General features: G+C 37.0%; 1 protein-coding gene across 3 annotated transcripts; it reads left to right on the top strand.

Moving 5' to 3' along the window:
• The first annotated feature begins 3,755 nt into the window (after positions 1–3,755).
• LOC117331707 (sentrin-specific protease 8-like) lies at positions 3,756–21,374 on the top strand. Of its 3 annotated transcripts, none has more exons than XR_004533630.1 (7): positions 3,756–3,883; positions 4,996–5,084; positions 6,241–6,349; positions 6,522–6,637; positions 14,984–15,037; positions 17,379–19,644; positions 19,691–21,374. XR_004533630.1 is itself a non-coding variant. In XM_033890550.1 (6 exons), the coding sequence occupies exons 1-6, from the start codon at positions 3,762–3,764 to the stop codon at positions 17,549–17,551; spliced, it is 663 nt and encodes a 220-aa protein (XP_033746441.1). In that variant the 5' UTR covers positions 3,756–3,761; the 3' UTR covers positions 17,552–21,374. The 3 variants fall into 3 exon arrangements, 1 of the variants encoding a protein (XP_033746441.1); XR_004533629.1 differs by having other exon boundaries at positions 17,379–19,598; positions 19,645–21,374; XM_033890550.1 differs by having other exon boundaries at positions 17,379–21,374.
• Positions 21,375–27,126: the final 5,752 nt, after the last annotated feature.

Below are 27,126 nucleotides of genomic sequence, written 5' to 3' on the forward strand. Positions count from 1 at the left end.
GTTCGTTTTGTCTGTCTGTAGCTTCTTCTGTGTCCCCTCGCAGGAACTGTACCTTGGGAAGCTGCCACTTGGTACCCGTCACCAGTCTTTCCTGACAGTCAACTGTCTTTCCAGTGTCACCGGTCTTCCCCAGTCACCGTCCAGCCTTTCATGGAAGTCACTGGTTGCCCAGAAAGTGCAATGATAACTTACAGCTGATCTAATGCTGCTTCTTTTCCTGGCATCGTCTGAAAATGCCTGGTTTCCCTGCCCCTTGGTGCTCAATACCAGTTTTCATCGTCATCAGGTGGTCGCCAACTTTCCTCGGATGTTTCAACCCTTAACCACGACATCCTCCGGTTGGTGGGTCAGTAGTGGTGGCCAAGCTACTACTCGATGGATCCTGGCTTCCAGCCTTTATCGTTCCGACGGTGTCATACCCAGCATGATGCTCTTTCTGCTGCCTCTCAAAGTTTTCTCAAGGCCGATGACTTGGCCTTTCCCAGTATTCCTAGTTGTTGCAACAACCTGCTCACCGACAAGTAATGCCGGCATGTGTAGGCCGCATCCACCGCTGGTTTGTTTTATGTCGTTAGATACGATATATCTGATATACACGACTGATAGTGACAAAACAAATCTTGCAACAATATACCCCATACACTCCATTCTATATTTTCTTCAATTAAATAGCTTCTATGTCTACGATTTGAAATATTATATCAAATAGCTGCTATCCTATTTATAAAATTGCGACTGATAGAGACTTTTATCACCTAATACAGTACCGTTCTCATAATGAGAGATATTTGTGTTGGTGAGGGTTGTAATTTTGTCTTTAGGAGAGACATTAAAACTAAGAAATCTGCTAGGAACTTAAGATTTCCCCAGCACAATTGATTGCTTGATGTTTTAAAGCAGATGGCAATAACTTTACTTATAATCAAGAGATTGACATGTATGTGAAGTGTTTCAAGAATTATCAGAAACGAAAGCCACAACCTAAAGATCAAAACGTTTGTGGTGATGATGATACGTAGCAAAACATCCCATTATTATCCCTAGGGGATTAATTTTTATGACCAGTCTTCCCATGCCAAAGCTCAATATGTATCAAGAGTTTCAATCAAACCCCGACCGTTTTGCCCAAGCGCGCAAAACACCATCTCATTTTCATCACGAATCACGTCTGTGGTCCTCACGTATTTGTTCACATCGTCTCACAGGAAAAGATCTTAACCATAACATTAAAATTCGCACTGATGAAAGAGAAATGTTGACTTCTCTGCTACATTGTACCTTCAAGATCAACGGAAACCATCATTGACCTTTTGGAAATATCACATATGCTATTAATGCACGAGTTTCTAGAAATTTTTCACACCGTTTTTCCTCTATTGACATTGATATTTATACTCAAAACCGCGAGGATGAACTGCGGATGTTTTGGGTAAAAGTGAAGACAGACATTGCCTTGAAACAGTATTCTCTTTTTAAAACATGTCAGTTTCCATTATATCAAAAACATTTCATTCCATAGTAAAAGCATTTGACATAACTATCGTTCCATTGTTCATTGAGCGTGAACATCTTACAAGAGAGGAGAAAACATCCTGGGGCACAATACAGTGTTCTTCGAAGCATCTGAGATCAAGCGAATATATTTAAAGTTCATGAGCATAGCCCTGTCTAATGGTTACATTCTGGACGCAGCAGGACCTTTATCGGGAAGCGTTAATGATGTGAAGATTGCAAAAGCCATCATGGATAGTCTCCCCTGACTGGCTAAAGATGGCGATGTCGTTGTTGATCGAGGGTTTAGGGATGTTTTGCCAGATTTGGAACCTTGACAACAAAGATGCCGTCGTTTCTAAAACCTGGACTTACCCTGATAGATCCAAAACTAAATCCAGATTAGTAGCGGAGTCATATCACACACGATTCAAGCAATGGCTGTTCAAAGCATAACTTGCCTCCAACTATTTTATTAATGTCATCGAGTCACTCGTTAGAATAGTAAAGGCCTGTCCCAATGGAATCCGATGACTTATATATATTAGAACACCAGAGCAAGACGCTACTTAAGGATAGGTTGCTGGCTGACAAAATGAAAACGCCGATGTATTCACAGCGACGGCTTAACTCAGGGTGTGAAAGATGAGCCAGATCTTACCAGAAGGAGCAAATCGCTATTTGTCAACCTAGATACGATTGAGGATAATTGTGACTTATTATTGCCAGCGTCCAACTGGACAGAGAACCATGAGTATGTGTCTACGTAGCCAGAATCCTATACTATTTAAGATTGTACATGTCTTTGCATCCAAAATTCAAAAGGTTTAAGACAAACCTCAAGTAATGTCGATTTCGCTACCAACCGTCATCTTCCCTGTACTAGGTTTGGTCGACTAGGACAATTATAACTATGATGTAGACCAATACTGGTCGATCGGATTCTAGGACGAGGAAGCCAAACATAGCGGCCATTTTGAAAGTGGAACTTCACTTTAGTTGGTTATTACTGTAGGTGTCAGTCCCTTTGTACTAATGAAACCATTTTAATTTTTTTTTTATTTCAGTTAACTTTATAACAGTACAATGCTATACAGATTTCCCCATATATTCGTTTTTCTTTTATCAATTACATTGCAATATTGTCAATCAATTCTAATTATTTTATATCCTGTTCCTAATATATATTCAAAATTGTACCTTCTTGATTTATATATCTAACATGTTAATGTCAACATGTTAATATTTAGTTTTTGAAAAAAAAATGAAGACTTGTTAATTGTTTTAGCATTTCCCCCCAAAATCCTTTTTTTAATCATTTTTGGCACAAAAACAACGCTATATTCTTGCGTATCTACATGTTTGAAATTGAATACCTATTTGTAAATGTAGGACTTCGCAGGCTACCAATGACACATACAAGCTATCGTATTTGCTTCTTAGACCATTTTGAAACCCCACCTTTGAAGATTTTTTTGAAAAACAAATGTTATCTTTCTTGCAGTTGTAGATTATGATAAAGCATAACCTTACGTTTACGTTTACATATGTTATCTTGTTTATATTTATTGCAATGTGTTAATTTGCATTCCTCATTATAGATTAAAAAAAACCTCCTTTATTCCATATTCTGTGTCATTAAGATATGATCTTAAATGGTATAAAAATTAAAATGAACAAATCTAAGATAATTTTCAGCACATTACTCAGAAAACTTACATTTTGACAGGTTTTAAAGTCAAAATGTGGAGAGCTAAATCAAACGGATATAGTACACACTTATTTTTTTCTTTCCTGTTCTTTCTTTGCTTTATGGAATTGTTAATTACATCGTATGCATATTACTATCCTGTATTATACGTCCCTGCACGGTCATGCAGGATATGAAGACATTGTACAGGTAAAATAAGTCTGTATATATTCATTTTACATGTGAATATGCCTGATCCGACTGTATATTTATTTTACCTGTAAAACATGTAATTGCATGTATGTTCACATCTTACTGTCAGTTAAACCTACATGTACATGTCAGTATGTTAGGCGAACAGACAGGGCCAGGTCTGTTCACGAAATGCAAATAAATCTTCCGTAATTTTCCTATATTATTATTGTTGTTATAATTATAATTATTTATGTATTTATTTTTTGATAATATTACCTTTAAGAATTATACATAAAAATAGTCGGTGCAGGAAACCTTAAAAAATTTGTTGAAGAGTTTGACCTTAAGACACCGGAAGTGACGTCAAATAATATGGATTGTGACCATGGCAGATGGAGACAACGATATAGTCCTGAGTTTTAATGACAGCTTATTACGGAAATCGGACTTGCAACTCCTTGAAGGTGAACACTGGTTAAACGATAAACTTATTGGATTTTGTTTTGAGTAAGTTTGCTTTCTTCATCGCATGTGAAACCATCAAATTTTGCATAACATGCGCACTGCTCCAGCCTTCGGACACTGCGGACATGGGTCACTTTATGCGGCGATCATGACCATTCGCGCATGACACGGTCACAGCGCAAGTCAAACAGATATTTGTATCCTGTGCAAGTGTAGTTTGCAATTATGGTCTTAATAAGATGCCAGTTTAATGCTATAACAATCGTATCGGTGCAAATCTAATGTACGGCACGTGTAATGTCATTTCCAGAGTCCTTGTGCACTAGCCCGAGTTTCCTCTGGCCCTGACCAGACATGGTGTCAGGGCCAGAGGAAACTCGGGCTACTGTGCACATGAGAAAATACAACATTGCTCTTAAAATTTTATTAACACCAAATTGACATGTTGCTATTATTGTCTTATGTACTGATTCCTTGTAGTGTCATGTCGAAAATGTCAGCATTTTACATCAAATCTCAATATGAAAAACCACAATGACATTCAATAAAATGAAGTTAACAAACATTTAAACAAACGACTTTTAGAGAATATTTTTAATTGGCATTGAGCAAATAAACTGAATGATGAACTATCAAACTGCACTAGAATTCAATTAAACCAGTTCAGCTCTGTTGCACTTGACTGTGTCTTCAGTCACAAATATATAAAATACACATACACATTGTTTATCCGGTATATTCTGGTTAATTAAAACTGTATTAAAAACAAGTTTTCTAATACTTATATTTTTTTTTATTTCTAACCTGGGTCCAGTTGTTCAAAATATGTTATGTTTAATCACTTGATTAGTAAAAAAAAAACTCATTTCTCCTTCAATTACTTCAAAATTGTGGGTATATCAGGCAGGTAGGAAGAGACAAGGGTATTCTGTAAAAGTTACTTTTACCAGAAATGATGTATTTAAAATTGTTGTTGAATAGCTATAATCGGTAGCCTATAGCTAATCACCATTTGAACAATTGTGCTCTCTGATCTGAAGTTCATTGTTACAGCCAGGGTCATATGCGCGATGCGCATGGCTCTGAAATTCATTGAATCTGAACTAATTTCACTTAGATGAATTGTTATGTGATTGTGATTTGGTACTTTTTAGATATTTTGAGAGAGAGAAGTTCAGCCATTCTGCAGATAAGCTATGTCTTATTAGCCCTGATGTGACACAATTTATAAAGCTTTCTCCAGGTAGGTTATTAAGATTTGACTTTTAAAATCTTTCATAGCAAATTAAAATTAACTTAATTTATTGGATCATTATATAAACAAGGTGTTAGATAATATGATGCCATGTTGAATAGATCTTTCTACCACAATACCCTGTGTTATTCAACTCTCAGACCATCAGTTAATCATTACAGCTGTTGATTAACAATCTGTTTATACCACACGTGGTATAAACTCTGTACGCATTTTGATTGGCTAACACGGTGAACTTTGACCCAAGCTGCAATTGTTATTGACGTCATCAATAATCTAATGATGTCACATCACCGGGTCCCGGATGTCGCCGGTACACTTTATTTGCATACGTGAAATTATACTTGGCCACGTTTCCCTTTGATTCAAGCCGATATTATTGTGGTAGAAACAGGTCACACGACTCGAAATTGTTGGATATGGAATTTATTTCACACTCGTAAGTTATTTTTTAAAAGTTGCAAAAAACACTCGCTAAAGCTCGTGTCTTTTGTAACTTTTAAAAAATAACTTACTCGTGTGAATTAAATTCCATATCCAACAACCACTCGTTGTGTAACCTCTATATAACCAATTTACAGTTATTAGTAAATACCTATTGGGTATATATATTCTTTTCCAATGGATGTCTATAGTACTTGCCAAATTTTGTAGGTAAGCCATACAAATTACAATTTGATGTATAAACGTATGATTTAATCTTTTTTGTAACAAGCATTTTCATTGGCTTAGAAATCGAAGTTGATGTTATCAGTCCATAACGTAAAAAATGATGTCTCCATTTATAACATTGGTTTTGTTTGGTGGATGATGCCGTGTGATGATTTGTAAGAAAAGAGTCCATCAATAAAGTGAATTTTTGCAGGTAATACGTTGAATTGTAAAGATTTTGAAAAGCGGTTTATGATGAGAGTACACTCCAGTTTTTTGGATGATAACTCCATATCAAAAAAGATATATTCAAGTTAATCCTTAATTAAATAGCATCTCTCCAAAATGGGGGAAGATTGGCAGATTGGATGTCCATGACTGATCACAACACCAAGTTGATAGTTTTAAAATAAATTAACAAGGAACAATATATCTGCAGTTTATTTTGGAGCTGTGTGTTGCTGCATACTAAGAATTATTTACTCTGCTTCAGCCGAGGAGGTGAGGATCTTTCTGGAACCCCTGAATCTCAAGGTGAAGGAGTATGTGTTTATGCCTGTCAATGACAACAGTAACCCTGAGGATGCTGGTGGCACACACTGGTAAGTATTTTGATGTCGGTGGTAAATGACAATTTTCTTTGAAATTATTCCTCATCTAATATATCCTGGAAGTTATGATACTTTCGAGATTTTTAGATAGATTGCCCTATACTGAATTTAACACTTCCGCTATTAGTAACCCGAATGATAAACTTCTGATTCCTTGTTTCAGGAGTCTGTTGGTGTACATCAGATGTCGTCAGGAGTTCCGCCATTATGATTCCTGTGGGAGTGCTAACAAGGAAATCGCTAAGCAGTTGGCCTACAAGATACAACCCTTTGTCTTAGGTAAAGCATGATATATTGTACTGTTTCTTGTGTAAATATTGCCACTGTGATAAGTTAAATAACTTTTTCATTCACATCAAAACCAGTTAAAACAAAACAAATGTATACCAGGTAATATACAGTGTGTATGCTTCACTCTCACAGAGTCAGTTCTGTTTCGTCTCCGATCTCATTTTGTTATACAAAAAAATGTATCAAACTTCCACAAAACTGTTAATGTTATTAGCCAAAAATACTCTTAGTTTACATTTACACTACAGGTGAGTGTTTCTAATGCTTAAGACTGCAATTATAGCCAGATTTCAATCCTACTCATACTGTACCTTATACACTTGGTTAAACCTTTTATCCTTCATCATGCTGATGAGTGTAAACTTGTACATAGTATGCATTTGTTTGAAATTGTTTACATCATTGCATGGTACTTTTATAAAGATGGTATTGATAATTCAAAGCAGCAGACTAATGGACCTGAATATCTGTCAAAGGTGTTTTTTTTCCTTTTTTTTTAATGTTATAACCTTGAATAATTTTTAAGTTAGTAAAATTGTTCAGGATAGTGTATGACATGTTGCTAAGTGAACACTATAAACGAAAATAGTGTGGAATATTCAATAAACCACTGGTTGGTGTACAGAATACATATTGATATAGGCCATAGATGGGGTACTTTCTCTGGACTATTCTACACCAACAAGTGGTTTATAGAAATCCTAATAAAGATACACACCCCTTCAGCCCCCCGATGATGTACGTTACACACTATTCAGCTATCCTACAGCTGAATAGATAAAGAAGGCTTAAATGATCCTACAGGTAAACTTTGTTTTATAGCTGGATGAACACATGGGTGTATAGATGCTACATGTATAACCGTGGTCTCATATTTTACCTTTTTTTACATATGCCGCCGCCTTCTCAGCAAGATGAATTAACCATTGAAAGTGAATTAATTACACTGAATACTTTAAAGCCATACTCCCAATGATATACATGACCTCTTTACATATTTCAGGCTTAATATATACCTAACAAATTATCGCGAACCATAAACTGGAGGCAATTGTGCATTTATGAAAGTATAGGGGAAATTCCAAAAACATTATCTGGGTCCGACGGACCAAGTTTCTATCCAAATTAGTACCACAATGTAACGAACAGGTTATCAGTCAAGAACAACAATGGCGGAATGCCGAAAGCATGTGCCTTCCAAAACGCAGACAGATTTTGCCAAAAAGAAACAAAAGGGACTGGAATTGGCAAACCCCAGGATTTCCCTAGGAGAAGAATTGATTGGTTAGAACTTAGTAAGAGAAGAAAAGGGTATAGACTCGAATTCCGATTTTGCAGGACGTCTATTGGATTGCTGGTTAGCTTTTTCCGTATTCCTCATACATTGTCAAATATGCCGATCTGATTTTTATCTATGTTTTGTTGTATTGATATTGCTATAATTTAAAATAAATATTTAGTTGTATGTTTGTTGATAATGATCAGTTATAATGATAATATTTTGCTAATTTGTTCAAATGAAAGCATTAATTGGCAAGTTCATGCATACTCAAATATGTAAACAACAGCCATGTGTGTAGTTATGTGTAGTGTACATTGATGTAGCCTCATTCTCGGTTCCGTGACAAATCTCGCCATAAAAATAAAATATGTCAAGTTATTTTTATACACTGATGTCGCAATCAAGGATTCCCCAGGTCAAGCGTTCCAGTCCAACTGTCATTTTGATAACAGAAGAGTGTGAATGAGTATCTGGGATTGCCATTAACACATGTGTTTAACTAGAATTTTAGGTTATTTGGGAGTATGTGGCTTTAAAGGATGAATACTTTGATAATTATTAAAAAATCCTATGGCATCATCTGTTCTCTTGATGAATAGTTTTTCTTCCAATGATGGGCAGTTGGATATTTAATGTTCTAGCAGTTATTACAGTTAGATATCCCAATGATGAATTAGAATACCTGTAAGTAGTCTGTAACAACTTTCTGAAATTCCCTGAATTCTCTACTACTGTATAAGTATCAATTGCATAACTCTAAGCATTATCATGTATTCATTGTAATTAATAAGTAATCATCACTTTCTACAATTGGTTGATCCATTTTTGCTGAGAACAGCCACACATTACCTGGATTACTGTAAAGTGATATTGGTTGAAACTACCAGGGTATATACGTATACATGTAGAGTATCCATGGTTATGAAGTTTATATAACAGGTGATATTTAGCAACTTGCCATTTTGTGTGTGGCAGTGTATGGTGAGTGGGGAGCATATTGTGTTATCCATGTCCTTCTGTCCTGTCCTGTGGTGAGTGGGGAACATATTGTGTTATCCATATCCTTCCGTCCTGTCCTGTGGTGAATGGGGAACATATTGTGTTATCCATATCCTTCCGTCCTGTCCTGTGGTGAGTGGGGAACATATTGTGTTATCCATATCCTTCCGTCCTGTCCTGTGGTGAGTGGGGAGCTTATTGTAGTATCCATGTTCTTTCATCCTGTCCTCTGGTGAGTTGGGAGAATATTGTATTATCCATGTCCTTCCTTCCTGTCCTGTCCTGTGATGAGTGGGGAGCATATTGTGTTATCCATGTTCTTCCGTCCTGTCCTGTGGTGAGTGGGGAGAATATTGTATTATCCATGTCCTTCCGTCCTGTCCTGTGGTAAGTGGGGAGCTTATTTTATTATCAATGTCCTTCCGTCCTGTCCTGTGGTAAGTGGGGAGCTTATTTTATTATCAATGTCCTTCCGTCCTGTCCTGTGGTAAGTGGGGAGCTTATTTTATTATCCATGTCCTTCTGTCCTGTCCTGTGGTGAGTGGGGAGCTTATTGTATTATCCATGTCCTTCCATCCTGTCCTCTGGTGAGTGGGGAGAATATTGTATTATCCATGTCCTTTCTTTCCTGTCCTGTCCTGGGATGAGTGGGGAGCATATTGTGTTATCAGTGTCCTTCCGTCCTGTCCTGTGGTGAGTGGGGAGCATATTGTATTATCCATGTCCTTCCGTCCTGCCCTGTGGTGAGTGAGGAACATATTGTGTTATTCATGTCCTTCCGTCCTGTCCTGTGGTGAATGGCCTGGGAGCATATTGTGTTATCCATGTCCTTCCGTCCTGTCCTGTGGTGAATGGCCTAGGAGCATATTGTGTTGTCCATATCCTTCCGTCCTGTCCTTTGGTGAGTGGGGAACATATTGTGTTATCCATGTCCTTCCGTCCTGTCTTGTGGTGAATGGCCTAGGAGCATATTGTGTTGTCCATATCCTTCCGTCCTGTCCTGTGGTGAGTGGGGAGCACCCTGGCTGTTAATAGGTTAAACAAAACTGACTAAACTAAATTCTGTTCTGAATCACTGTCATATCGGTATATATCATTAGAACCTCTCAACAGATTTGGTTCATACATGCAATTATACCATAGTATCATGTAGGTTCATATAATTCACCATTATCATAATATCAAGCAAAGTCCCACATCTGATGATTTTCTGGTGGTCATCAGTCAAGGTTTAATGTCAAGGCTCACATTTTTTAAGAAACCCTCAACATAGGTACCTATCAACACAGACATTTTTTTCAGAGCTTGTTGAATATCCAAACCACTTTTAAATTGATGTTTAAAATTAAAACTTATTTCTGAAATAGAATTTGAAGAGGCTCTTTTTGCCAGCAAACAGCCTTAAATTAGAACACTGTAAAGAGTAAACTTTGTTTTCTTATTTTAAACAGTGAAGGTTGAAATGATAAACTCTGCGCATATTTGCAATGCATAGCTGATGAAGGGTTTTATTTTCTGGTTTCTCTGAAAACATGTACAGTATATTGAATATACATGTTAGATGCCTACATGTTTAATATTTTGTGGAAGTAACCATTCAAAATAATTTGAAATATGTGGTTTTAGCTCACCTGGTCCGAAGGACCAAGGTGAGCTTATATGCCATACTGTGAGGTCCGGCCTCCGTCATCCGACATCCTTTGTGCGGCCGTCAACAATTTACTTCTTCTTCTTAACCGCTGATTAGAATTTAACCAAATTTGGTATGAAGCATTCCTAGGTGGCTGGGAATCAAATTTATGCATCTGATGGGGCTGATCTCCAGGGGTCCGAAGGGCGGGGTCAAAAGGTGTATATTAACAACTTCTTCTCTGGATCTAAGCAATGTATGACATTGATATTTCAGTGGTAACATCCCCAGGTGGCTGGGATTCAGTCTTTAACAAATGATGGGGCTGCCACCCCTAGGGGCCTTAGGGACAGGGCAAAAGGGATCAATTAATTTGACTATATTGATATAAACTATCCGACTTCTTGTATTTTTGAAACTATTGAGATCCCCAACCCCTAACCATATAGCTGGGCATCAAAAGATAGACACTTTCATGTTGTAAAAATAGGTCCTGAGGTCTTTTCCCACCCTTAAAGACTTATTTATTTTGTTATGTCTTTGAAACCATTCATCAGATCCCCGTTATCATATATTACATTGCTGGGCATCAAGAGATGAACACAGTCCTGATGTAAAAATAAGCTCATGATGTAAAAATAAGCTCATGGGTCTTTCCCCACCCCCAAGAGACTTTAATTTTCTTTAAACACAATCATATTGAGTCTTGACTTAATTTCTGGGTTATATCTTTGAAGCAGTTGAGATCCCCACCCCATAATCATAGATATAGCATTGTTAGACATTAACAAATATAATATGAACATTATTTTGATGTTCGCTCATGATCAAATCAACCAGATGAGGGAAACATTCCCTCTGGGCCTCTTGTTTCATAAACCATTATTAGGAAGATTTTTATTTAATCAATTCTGACAATTTATCTTGATCTATTTACAATTAACAGTCATTCTATATCCATTGGCCAAGTAGAGGTGCACATAGAAAATTTGGTTGTGCCAGAAACATTGCTTGCCAGGTACTTCTTTCTGACCTTAATAGTAATTACATATATGTGTGAATATACATATACATATGTATAACCTGTGATTCTGGATTCAGTAGAGCTTGATTAGTTGCACATTATTTTTTTTTTGTAATTTTTTACTTTTAAAGCATTTTCATCAACAACATATGATGTACATAATAAAATAATTCATTCAAATTCCCTTCCGTTCATCATCATCATCATCATCATCATCATCATCATCATCATTATCCAGCAAAACAAATCATCATCTTTATCATCATCATTATCCAGACACATCATCATCATCATCCTCTTTTATCCGGACACATCATCATCATCCAAAAAACACATCATCATCATTATCCAAACACATCATCATAATCATTATCATTGTCCAAACACATCATCATCATATTTCATCCAAATACATCATCATCATCATCATCATCAAAACACATCATCATCATATTTCTTCCAAATACATCATCATCATCATCATCATCATCATCCAAACACATTGATTTTTTATGAGAGAGAGAGAGAGAGTTGCTTTAAAAAGAACTGAATTTAGAGTTAAAATATTGTCCAAGATTCTAAATTGAAACCACTGAAGTTTTGAATTATTTGTTACTTTAAAAGGTATGGAAAAGATATTTGCCCATGTTGAATCTGTAAAATCAAATACTTCATTCCACTTTTTTTTCCTGTAGCAATTTCCGTATTTTTTGAAAGACTTTTATATATAATTTTATTGTCCTGTTGTGATTTGAGGAATAAATATATATTATGTGGAATATATGGTAATTAATATCAGGTCTTTATCTTTGATCTCCTGTATATGGAAGATTTTACGGATAGAATTAATAACACCCTGATATTTAAGAAAGTTTGTTTGTATATTGTATTTCTGAGTAAATTCGTTGAATGTATGAAAAGAAAGAGTATTCGAATCTTTTAACACATCATTAACTACTTGAACACCCTTCCTAAACCAGTCTTTATAGAAAACAGAGTGTCCACCAATACTTATATGTGGATTATGCCATAGTGGACGTTTTAGAAAAGAGAGTTGTTGATGTTTTGTATTAATTTCTGATGTCAATAATCTTTCCCAAGCTTTGAAAACATCTGCCCAGAATTCATTTTTACATTGTTTTTGACATAAACGTAAATAATCAATCCCAACATTTATGCAATAGTTCCAGTTAAACAGATTGTTGAATAAAACCTGCCGTTTTCTTATACATGTATTATGAAGTAATCTTTTTAACCATCCTAGTTTAAGGGAATCAACAAAGGCATAGATATTTATCATTTTTAACCCACCCTCTGAAGAATCCTTAGTTATTATTTTTCTCTTCACCTTATCAGCTTTACCATTCCATAAGAAATTAAAAATAATGGTATTGAGTTGTTTCAAAAAGGCCGTACTGGGATTTGGGAGTGAAATAAACAAATGGTTAAATAGAGAAATAAGGAGGGATTTAATAATGTGTATTTTACCTATAGGGGTCAATATCCTTCTATTCCAAATTTTAATTATGGATTTTAGTTTAATAAGTTTTTTATCAAAATTAAGTCTAGGTATTTCATGTAGGTTAATTGACACTAAAATCTATTCCTAACAGTGTAAATTTCTCCCTCCCCCATTGTAGGTTTAGATCAGGCAGATATGTTTCATTACTATATTTTTTACTCCCAATCCAGATTACCTGTGTTTTATATGTATTGATCATGAGCCCAGATATTTGTGCAAAAACGTTTAATTCTTTAATAGATTTTAGCAAGGACCTCTCAGATCCATCAAGAATAAGAGATGTATCGTCTGCATACTGAGATAGAAGTATCGGAATGTTATCAACGTTTATACCTAATATTTTTTTGTTATTTTTTATTCAAATCGCTAGTATTTCTACGCAAAGTAAGAAGATATACGGTGCAATTGGGTCCCCTTGTCTACAACCGCGTTTAATATTAAAAAAATCTGATAGATTACCACCCTGGTTAATAGTTGAAGAAACCTGAGCATGAAAAGTTTGAACCCATTGCCTAGTTGCACATTATACCTAGCTAGTGTATGATGATATGAGAAACCGAAATTCACTTTAAATATAAATATGAATCTAATGGTTCTGATACTCTAACCAGATATGGTATAGTGAGCTTAACATTATTATGTAAATCAGAACTAAAATATAATTTTCAGATAGTATACAGTTACTTGGCAATAGAATGTGACAGGGTCTTGATTAATATTTTATTTATTATAAGTTTGACCTAGTCACGTAAATGGGACACATACATAATAATGTGACAAGGTGTACTTCACAAGAGACCTTAATAGTTGTATGTGTCTGTATAATAAAGTTAGCTCTAGCTGGAATGTTAGGCTGCATTCTGAGGGAAGGGTGGATGTCGAATATTTCAATGGGCATTTTATACTGCAGGTGTACTCTAGGTGTAAAACCTGCCCCTATTAATACTCAGGTAACTTGTCATTAGTGTTACAGTATAGGGCACAGGATAAAGACATTGTGTACAGGGGACCGGAGTGATCACTATATAGCCTCTCATGTCTGTAGCCTTGTCTTTCAAGATTTATTGTGGTACAAGTGTCAATAAGTCTGTGTCAGATCAATATCCAAATAAGGATCCTTTTTATTTTGGGTCTTTTGTAATTTACAAAGTGTAAATAACTGTTGCCAGTAAATTTAAACCTGTTCTGTAACATGAGTGTCAGACTTGTCTGATATAGCCTTGACACATTGCTGTACTACTGACCTCTCGACCTCTATCTGGGGTGTCCCATGAAAATAAAAAGTAAACAGCTCCAGTCACAGAAGCTGGGTTTATGACATATTATGGGTCATTAAATGTAGAAAAGTTCATACAAACAAATATATTTACACAGAACCCAACCAACAATTATATATAGACACTTATCATATTATTATTTATATACATTGATAGGAAGTCTAGGACATCATCATTTTATCATACATACAGGTCCAACTTTCATTGTTATTTCAATAAACATGCTCTTGTAAATCATGGACAGTAAATGGGGATTGTATACACTATACCCTGGGTATATACACAGCCTTATCAAAAAGGAAGTTGTATAATGGTTCACGGATACAGAATATTTACTTTGTGCACACACACAGATGAATGTGTACTATTTTACAGTTAACTTGATATCACAAAGGAACTTGTAAAATGGTTCAATATGTGGTGCACATGTACTGTGCAGGTGTACTTATTTTACAATTAATAACTTGTGTAGGCTTATCACAAAAGAAATTACAAAGTGGTCCATCAATACTAGGTGCACATGCATTTGGCATCAGTTTGTTGAAGTTCATTTAAATTTAAAATTAAAACAGTATACATGTACATTTTATATTGTTGCAGCTCCTAGGGGAAGAATGAAAGTTATTGAAGCAGATAGCCCCCAGCAGCAAAATGGTAAGGTCGATGTATTAATGTTATATGCCATATTAGTCATACCCATTGGTCAATGTATTAATTAACATAAAAACTAATTAGAAAGTGTAAAACATATACACTGTGCATTCTTTAAAATAATATTTCCATATGACAGTATATCTGTGTACAAAAAAATGCCGTAACTGACAATGGGATGACATCATTACATGCAGCATAACCATATCACAACTGGGAAACATCATCAATTTTGTTGCTCATTTCTTGCTGCATTGATGATGTGTGATGGTGAAAATATTACTACATTTGTACTTATATTATGGTATCTATAGTGTCATGATCATGAATGTATGAAAAATACATTGTGTAATTGTCCCATGTGTGATTTTAATGTTATATCCAACCCCTTGGGATAAGATATTTAACATTAGCACAAAGCTTTAATTACCTGTACATTCCTCTGTAGGTGTGAAATAGTATACCTACTGTACATCATTCTAACACAGAGATAGGAGATTGTGTTAATGTTACTCCTTTATTCATTGCACATATTATTAGCTCACCTGGTCCGAAGGACCAAGGTGAGCTTATGCCATACCGTGGCGTCCTCCGTCGTCCGTCCGTCCGTCGTCCGTCTGTCGTCCGTCTGTCGTCCGTCCGTCCGTCCGTCAACAATTGAATTATTTGACTTCTTCTTCATAACCGCTGATTGGAATTTCACCAAATTTGGTCAGAAGCATCCCTATGGGTAGGGGACTCAAAATTGTACAAATGATGGGGCTGATCCCCTGGGGGCCTCTGGGGCGGGGCCAAAAGGGGTCAATTTAGCTATTTTGATATAAACGACTTCTTCTCTGAAACCGAGCAATGGATATCGCTCATATTTGCTTGGTAGCATCACTATGGGGTGGGGATTCAAAATTGTACAAATGATGGGGCTGACCCCCTGGGGGCCTCTGGGGCGGGGCCAAATGAGGTCAATCGGGCTATATTGATATAAACGACTTCTTCTCTGAAACCGAGCATTGGATATGGCTCATATTTGCCTGGTAGCATCACTATGTGGTGGGGATTCAAAATTGTACAAATGATGGGGCTGAACCCCCAGGGGCCTGAGGGGTGGGGCCAAATGTGGTCAATTGGGCTCTATTGATATAAACGACTTCTTCTCTGAAACTGAGCAATGGATATCGCTCATATTTGCCTGGTAGCATCACCATTGAGTGGGAACTCAAAATTGTATAAGTGGTGGGGCTGACACCCCGGGGCGCTGAGGGGCGGGGCCAAACAGGGTCAATTTGGCTAAATTGATATAAACAACTTCTCCTCTGAAACTAAGCAATGGATATCTCACATATTTGACTGGTAATATCCCCTTGGGGTAGGGATTCAAAATTGTACAAATGATAGGGCTGACCCCCCCGAGGGCTGAGGGGCGGGCCAGAAGGGGTCAATTTGCCTAAATTGATATAAACAACTTCTTCTCTGAAACTAAGCAATGGATTAATATATATCGCTCATATTCGCCTGGTAGCATCCCCTTGAGGTAGAGATTCAAAATTGTACAATTGGTGGGGCTGACCCCCGGGGGGCCAAAAGGGATCAATTTGGCTAAATTGACATTTTTAGAATTACAATAAAAACAATGTTCATGTAACCATATGAAATGCCTATGATATACTGACATAGCAATACCAGTGGCAAATATACTTAAGCATAGTTCTTGTTTCATATATCATGAAACCAGGTGAGCGATACAGGCCCTCTGGGCCTCTTGTTTCTTCTAAAAGGGTACATAATCACAACAAACTAGGGACTGGTTTCCATGTCTTTATTGGTGTGGTTTACCGGTCTGCCACCTTAGGAATCTGTTAATTCTGTGTTACATGTAGCTCCTGGTATAGTATAGCAAAAATGCATTTGCTTTCATTTCGAATATGAACAATGATTTAATGGCTTAAAAGATCACAAGACTATTCAGGGCTTTTTTTCACAACTTTGGGAATGGGGCCTATGGCTTTGGGATTGGGAAAAAATGCGTGGCAACAGATAAATTGGGAAAAAATGGACATAATGCTAAAAATAACAAGTAGACACAAATATGGATCTATGCTATATTTATTTAGACTAGAGCATTATCTCCCTTTATCAGGCCAGAATAATCAATAAAACGTTGACGGGACAGCACCATCCGGATTTTTAAGGACATAATTTTTTTATAAATCATTCTATTGGGAATTTTAACTGGTCCGATTGGGAAAAATATCCAATTTTGCTGTGGGGAATGGGGCCGAATTTCGGCCCAAAATTGGCCACGAAAAAAACCCTGCTATTATATTTATTATGAATGGTTCTCTTCCAGGTTATGACTGTGGCTTATATGTGATAGCTACTGCGGAACACAAGTGTAAAGAACTGTGTGAGGGTTTCTGTGTGTCCCTAACGGACACTGTCAACAGCACTACAATGAAAGATAAACGACGGCAGATCATAGACCTCATTCAATGTGTTGCCTCAGAGTTTTCCGGTAGCTGACGTGGAAGATTGACTATATTGCATCTTCCATCTGCAAATTACCAAATATAAGGCTGTGTACTAATTGTAGTACAAACATACAAGTAAAATCAGTGGACTGGTTATTGATGTGTGTGTTATACTCAACTACAAACAGATCTGTTGTAGACATAATGGTTACACTATGTGCAGACTTAACCACATAACTATGAATATCTCTGGACACCATATATGACCTCAACAAACCAGATTTCTGATCCTCAGAGCATCTATAGGTGTTATAATAATAATCCCTCATAATGTGCACATGTTATGAAAACATGTGACTTTGTTAATTCCATGAATTTTGGCTATAACCTCTTCATATATACAGAAAAGGTCAGAAGACTTGCAAATGAGATTATTATAGCTTATGTGAAGTAGGTTCATTTAAACTTTCAAATGGAGTAATACCAAATTTAAAGGTGATCGTGGTTCTGTTCAAATGGAAAATTAAGCAGTGAAATATTTTTTCATGAAATATAGTTTTTGATTATTATGCAAAATCAGTTGGAAATACTCCAAAGTAGTCAAATGCTGATGAAATACCCGTTAGATTGTGCAGCAGGACTGTATCTAATTTTAAATGATGATATAGTGAGGGGATAAGATTGTTGGTCTTGGGGTGTAAAGCACCTATGAGATAACTACCTTTTGACTTGGGATCCCCTTAATTTATCAGGTTTGTAATGAACAAATTATTTTAGTTTTAATATATAAACAAATGACAATCAAGCGTAACGCAGAAATTCACACCCCAAGATATACCAAATGTTGTTGATGTTTAATTGTCTGACTGATGAACTACATATACATTATCACTTCATGTAAATGATCTTTTATAAAGCAGAATCTTATCAACTTAGGATTGGAAATCAATGAAGTAAATTATATTAAGATTTAAAGTCCAAAAGCATCATCCTGTGAAGAGGTTGCAAAATTGCTCCGTATTTATAGCCATTTTTATAATCACATTAGAAAATATTTCCGACTGAGCTAACATTCACAGGAGTTAAAGTAAAAGGTAGCCAACATTAACTACACAGTTAATTGGAGTAAATTTTACAAAATCTGATTTTCAATACAAACCTACATATTATTTTATGAAAGAGCTTGAAGGTACTAGAAAATTTATTAATACAAACTTCTGGCATATTTGAAAATCCTGCTTTTGCTTAATTTACTGATAGTTGGTATCATGTTATTTGATATTTTGTCATGATAAACAAATAATAAAATGATATGTTATATTAACCAACATGAAACTATGTTTCATCAGTCTTTAGAAATAAGCACTTTACTTATATGGACTTAGACCCAAATTGAGCTGACTCCTGATATTGAAGTTGATATTATTCATTTTGCAGTATTTACTATTCCATTGTAAACCAGGAATGTAAATATCAAGTGAAAGTTCATGTCAGTACATGTATGTTGTATCTGATGTACTTGATAAACTTCGTCCAGTTAACCAGATAATTGTTTACATTTCTACAAACTTAATGTTATGTAAACCTTGGTTTAGTATATATATATGGGCGAGACCTGTGATGTTCATTGTTACTCAGAAGAAATGGTGTGGCTGTGGAACTTTCAGTTTTGTTGCTAGGCTATAAAGTATAATTTTCACATTGTTAAAGCAGCACTACAATTTATATAGTCAAGGGGAGATAACACTGCTGTAGGGGAGTGTCAGTATGGTTGTGAAATGTAATCAACTAGCTATCCTTGTTATTCGTAGCATTACATATCACAGGTAATTAGCTATGCTCATCCTGATCAACTAACTTGTACATAGCACAGCACATAATCACAAGATGAACATTTACCTGTATGTAGATCAATAGTGTATTTTATACTGCTGGTGAAGGGTCAAGTTATATACAGATATAGGATGCATCATGTGAAGGGTCTAGTTTTATCTTACAGATTATTTTGGCGACAGGTAATAGGTCATATTTGGTAGTAGTCTAAGGGATGTAGTGATCACATGGAGTGATTTGTTTACTACTGTAACAGTAAGTGGTAGGTTTTACTGGTGCCAGAGTGTTTACTACTGTAACAGTAAGTGGTAGGTTTTACTGGTGCCAGAGTGTTTACTACTGTAACAGTAAGTGGTAGGTTTTACTGGTGCCAGAGTTGTAGAGGACAGTTGATGTCGCGGACATGTTTGTCCAGAAGGCACCTAATGAGATGTGTTTGAACACTTTCATTGGGAATCTTGTGAGTGGTCTGGTTTGTGCACATCTAGAGATTAATAGTAGACATTATAATAGGACAATACCCATGTTCTAGAGGTGTTGAGGGTCAATTAGCGGTGATGATTACTAAGTTAAAATGGACTTTTGTTGAAATTAGACATCATGGCTGGGTCCTATCAAAGTTGTTGAGAAGTATACATGTGTTGAAGTAAAACTGACTCTGTTATCCAATTGTTGACAAATGTTTGTTGGTCTGATGTGTTAAAGATGTTCCTATCGAGCTATATATACATGTACTCAAGTTTCTTATTTTTACAATCTTTGTGTTTAGCTACACAGCAAAATTAATTTCCTTTCTATTAAATGATTGTATCCCTGATGTTGACAATAGTGTATATTATTAGAAAGAAAACTTGATTTGAATGTGTTTTAGATAAATTGTTATGTATGTGAAATGAAAACAGATATTCACATGTATAATCATTGTTCAATTTCCTGTTAAAATACTATATGAGCTGTAACAGTTGTAGTATTGTTTATTTTTTGCCAATTCTGTACAGTTGAACCTGTCTGTAAAGACCACCCAAGAGGTGGCAGACAAATGGTCACTATAGAAAGGTTCCCTTTATAGACAGGTTAAAATTATCACACCAACCAGTTTACGTGAAACATGTATTTGTAAATTGATAAGCAGATTGACAAGTGAATACCATTGAAGCAAACACACCTGATGGCCAATATATACTGTTGGTAAAATAGCAATGTCCACAGACTAACATATTTTGCAATTAAATTCACCTTCTGTTATTAACCCCAAAATATGAAACAGTTTTCCCCCCAAAAGTTTATCAAGTTATCACTTTTGCCAAAACTATTTCCAGGATATACGTTAGATTTATTTAAAATTCAGGGACTTAGATTTTTAAAATTTGTTTTCTATGCTCAAGATTTTATTTTGTGTATGTATAGTGTGATAGAATAAGGTCAGTTTCAATAAATATGAAGGTTGAACACCTTCAGACACCAAATAGCAATGTAAAATTTATACTGCCTCAGTAATTATGAACATATATACATAATTATAAGCCTGTGTTTGTTGATTTTTCTTGCTAACTCTAAAATGTGATCAAACTACATTATTATATATCGAAAATTGGTTTCATATTGAATCATGTTGTTCTTCCTTGTATTCTGCAATGAATTTTGAATTTTAATTTCTGCAGAATTTCATAGCACTTATGAATAGCACAATATGAATTTGAAATAGGCCTTTAATGATGGATTACTTGTACTCTTTTCTAACATGTGCCTTATTTGTATATGCACGTAAATAGTACTGCTCTTGGTACTAATAGACTGCTGTCTTCTGTTATATTACCATCTGTATTAGAAATCGTCTTTATATAATTGGAAAATTATTTGAACATGTAGTGAGAGCATATGAGATCTGTTGCTACTGTCAAAATAAATCATTTACATAATATTGATCAGTTCTTAAGATTGATAACGCTTTCAGAACTTTAATATTTATTACTTTTAATGCTGTGTGATCACTGAAAATATTTGAAAATACTGGTTAACAATAAATGTATGCAAAATTTGAACATGATGTTTTTGTTTTTATTTTTTTTAGTCATCTGACTCAAAGGGTCAGGATGACCTATAGTCATCATGCTTCGTCCGTTGTCGTGCACTGTGCGTAAACTTTTCACATTTCAAACTTCTTTTCAAATTCCACTGGTGGGATTTAGCTGAAACTTGCCTGAAATGATCCTTAGAAGGTCCTGACCAAGTGTTGTTATTTTTAGGGTCAGTACGAAATCCAAGATGGCCGCCATGGTAGCCATCTTGAAAAACACATTTTAACTTCTCCAGTTCCACTGGTGCCATTGAACTGGAAATTGGTGAGGATGTTAAGGGAAGGGAGCCAACAAAGTGTCATTATTTTTCAGCCTTGTAAAAACTTTGACTTGGCAGCCACGATGGCCATTTTGTAACATGATTGCGCAATCATGGTTTTCCTGAACAACACCTATTTTAAACTTCTTCTCAAGTTCCATCACTGGGATTCAGCACTAACTTACCTGAAATGATCCTGAGATGGTTCTGACCAAGTGTTGTTTATTTTCTGGTCGGTCCAAAATCCACAATGTCCGCCATAGCCAACAGTGCCACTATACTTGCTGCTGAGTATATATACTACAATAGAACAAGGGTTTTTAGAGTCAGATGACCCTTATTCTGTTTCTGCCTTTCTAGTTATGCATATGTACTTTAGATAAAAATTAAAAAAATCACCAAGTTCCACCAGTAGGATTCAGGTTAACTAGTCTGAAATGATCCCGAGATGGTCCTGATTAAGTGTTGTTATTTTTCGGGTATGTCCAAAATTCAAGATGGCCACCATGACAGCCATCTGGAAAAACAAATTTTAGACTTCTAGACAGTCCACTGGTGCCAACAGACTGTTGTTATTTTATAGCCTCATAAAGACTTTGACACAGCAGTTACATATATATGTACAGTGGCCATTTTGTAACATGATTGTGCAACCATTGTTTTCTTCAATACCCTATTTCAAACTTCTGAAGTTCCACCAAATTAAATGTGTTTCAGCAAAAAATTTCCTGATATGATCCTGACCAAGTGTTGTTATTTTTAGGTTTCTCTTCAAAATCCAAGATCCTGATATGGTACTGACCAAGTGTTATTTTCCAGGTTGGAAAGAAATCAAAGAAGGTTGCCATGCCTATAAGTATCACTATACTTGCTACAGATTATGTGTAGTACAATAATACTAGGGTCTTTAATGTCGGATGGCTGTTCAGGCACATGATACTCACAGTACTGTGGAGGGAACAGTGAAACAAGTTATCAGATTTGTGCTTCTTTTGTTTAATACAATTATAATACTTATCTACCCACAATGTCCACCACCAATACTAATCTACTCACAATGCCCACCACCAATACTCCCACAATGTCCACCACCAATACTAATCTACTCACAATGTCCACCACCAATACTTCCACAATGTCCAACACCAATACTAATCTACCCACAATGTCCACCACCAATACTCCCACAATGTCCACCACCAATACTAATCTACTCACAATGTCCACCACCAATACTAATCTACCCACAATGTCTACCATCAATACTATCTACCCACAATGTCCACCACCAATACTCCCACAATGTCCACCACCAATACTAATCTACTCACAATGTCCACCACCAATACTCCCACAATGTCCACCACCAATACTAATCTACCCACAATGTCCACCACCAATACTCCCACAATGTCCACCACCAATACTAATCTACCCACAATGTCCACCACCAATACTAATCTACCCACAATGTCCACCACCAATACTATCTACCCACAATGTCCACCACCAATACTATCTACCACAATGTCCACCACCAATACTAATCTACCCACAATGTCCACCACCAACACTAATCTACCCACAATGTCCACCACCAATACTAATCTACCCACAATATCCACCACCAATACTAATGTACCCACAATGTCCACCACAAATACTAATGTACCCACAATGTCCACCACCAATACTAATCTACCCACAATGTCCACCACCAATACTAATCTACCCACAATGTCCACTACCAATACTAATCTTCACACAATGTCCACCACCAATACTAATCTACCCACAATATCCACCACCAATACTAATCTACCCACAATGTCCACCACCAATACTATCTACCCACAATGTCCACCACCAATACTATCTACCCACAATGTCCACCACCAATACTATCTACCCACAATGTCCACCACCAATACTATCTACCCACAATGTCCACCACCAATACTAATCTACCCACAATGTCCACCACCAATACTATCTACCCACAATGTCCACCACCAATACTATCTACCCACAATGTCCACCACCAATACTAATCTACCCACAATGTCCACCACCAATACTAATCTACCCACAATGTCCACCACCAATACTAATCTACTCACAATGTCCACCACCAATACTCCCACAATGTCCACCACCAATACTAATCTACCCACAATGTCCACTACCAATACTAATCTACCCACAATGTCTACCACCAATACTAATCTACCCACAATGTCCACCACCAATACTAATCTACCCACAATGTCCACCACCAATACTAATCTACCACAATGTCCACTACCAATACTATCTACCCACAATGTCTACCACCAATACTAATCTACCCACAATGTCCACCACCAACACTAATCTACCCACAATGTCCACCACCAATACTATCTACCCACAATGTCCACCACCAACACTAATCTACCACAATGTCCACTACCAATACTATCTACCCACAATGTCCACCACCAACACTAATCTACCCACAATGTCCACCATCAATACTAATCTACCCACAATGTCCACCACCAATACTAATCTACCCACAATGTCCACCATCAATACTATCTACCCACAATGTCCACCACCAATACTAATCTACCCACAATGTCCACCACCAATACTAATCTACCCACAATGTCCACCACCAATACTAATCTACCCACAATGTCCACCACCAATACTAATCTACCCTCAATGTCCACCACCAATACTAATCTACCCACAATGTCTACCATCAATACTATCTACCCACAATGTCCACCACCAATACTATCTACCCACAATGTCCACCACCAACACTAATCTACCCACAATGTCCACCACCAATACTATCTACCCACAATGTCCACCACCAATACTAATCTACCCACAATGTCCACCACCAATACTAATCTACCCACAATGTCCACCACCAATACTAATCTACCCACAATGTCCACCACCAATACTAATCTACCCACAATGTCCACCATCAATACTATCTACCCACAATGTCCACCACCAATACTATCTACCCACAATGTCCACCACCAACACTAATCTACCCACAATGTCCACCACCAATACTAATCTACCCACAATGTCCACCACCAATACTAATCTACCCACAATGTCCACCACCAATACTATCTACCCACAATGTCTACCACCAACACTAATCTACCCACAATGTCCACCACCAATACTATCTACCCACAATGTCCACCACCAACACTAATCTACCCACAATGTCCACCACCAACACTAATCTACCCACAATGTCCACCACCAACACTAATCTACCCACAATGTCCACCACCAATACTAATCTACCCACAATGTCCACCACCAATACTATCTACCCACAATGTCCACCACCAACACTAATCTACCCACAATGTCCACCACCAATACTATCTACCCACAATGTCCACCACCAATACTAATCTACCCACAATGTCCACCACCAATACTAATCTACCCACAATGTCCACCACCAATACTATCTACCCACAATGTCCACCACCAATACTAATCTACCCACAATGTCCACCACCAATACTATCTACCCACAATGTCCACCACCAATACTATCTACCCACAATGTCCACCACCAACACTAATCTACCCAATGTCCACTACCAACACTAATCTACCCACAATGTCTACCATCAATACTATCTACCCACAATGTCCACCACCAATACTATCTACCCACAATGTCCACCACCAATACTATCTACCCACAATGTCCACCACCAATACTATCTACCCACAATGTCTACCATCAATACTATCTACCCACAATGTCCACCACCAATACTATCTACCCACAATGTCCACCACCAATACTATCTACCCACAATGTCCACCACCAATACTATCTACCCACAATGTCCACCACTAACACTAATCTACCCACAATGTCCACCACCAATACTAATCTACCCACAATGTCCACCACCAATACTATCTACCCACAATGTCCACCACCAATACTATCTACCCACAATGTCCACCACCAATACTAATCTACCCACAATGTCCACCACCAATACTAATCTACCCACAATGTCCACCACCAATACTAATCTACCCACAATGTCCACCACCAATACTAATCTACCCACAATGTCCACCACCAATACTAATCTACCCACAATGTCCACCACCAATACTATCTACCACAATGTCCACCACCAATACTATCTACCCACAATGTCCACCACCAACACTAATCTACCCACAATGTCCACCACCAATACTAATCTACCCACAATGTCCACCACCAATACTAATCTACCCACAATGTCCACCACCAACACTAATCTACCCACAATGTCTACCACCAATACTAATCTACCCACAATGTCCACCATCAATACTAATCTACCCACAATGTCCACCACCAATACTAATCTACCCACAATGTCCACCACCAATACTATCTACCCACAATGTCCACCACCAATACTAATCTACCCACAATGTCCACCACCAATACTATCTACCCACAATGTCCACCACCAATACTATCTACCCACAATGTCCACCACCAATACTATCTACCCACAATGTCCACCACCAATACTAATCTACCCACAATGTCCACCACCAATACTAATCTACCCACAATGTCCACCACCAATACTAATCTACCCACAATGTCCACCACCAATACTATCTACCCACAATGTCCACCACCAATACTAATCTACCCACAATGTCCACCACCAATACTATCTACCCACAATGTCCACCACCAATACTATCTACCCACAATGTCCACCACCAATACTATCTACCCACAATGTCCACCACCAATACTAATCTACCCACAATGTCCACCACCAATACTATCTACCCACAATGTCCACCACCAATACTATCTACCCACAATGTCCACCACCAATACTAATCTACCCACAATGTCCACCACCAATACTAATCTACCCACAATGTCCACCACCAATACTATCTACCCACAATGTCTACCACCAATACTAATCTACCCACAATGTCCACCACCAACACTAATCTACCCACAATGTCCACCACCAATACTATCTACCCACAATGTCCACCACCAATACTAATCTACCCACAATGTCCACCACCAATACTAATCTACCCACAATGTCCACCACCAATACTATCTACCCACAATGTCCACCACCAATACTAATCTACCCACAATGTCTACCACCAATACTAATCTACCCACAATGTCCACCACCAATACTATCTACCCACAATGTCTACCACCAATACTAATCTACCCACAATGTCCACCACCAATACTAATCTACCCACAATGTCCACCACCAATACTATCTACCCACAATGTCCACCACCAATACTAATCTACCCACAATGTCCACCACCAATACTAATCTACCCACAATGTCCACCACCAATACTAATCTACCCACAATGTCCACCACCAATACTAATCTACCCACA

This window comes from Pecten maximus, chromosome 7 (genome assembly GCF_902652985.1).
Source record: "Pecten maximus chromosome 7, xPecMax1.1, whole genome shotgun sequence".
NCBI classification, from domain to species: Eukaryota; Metazoa; Mollusca; class Bivalvia; order Pectinida; family Pectinidae; genus Pecten; species Pecten maximus.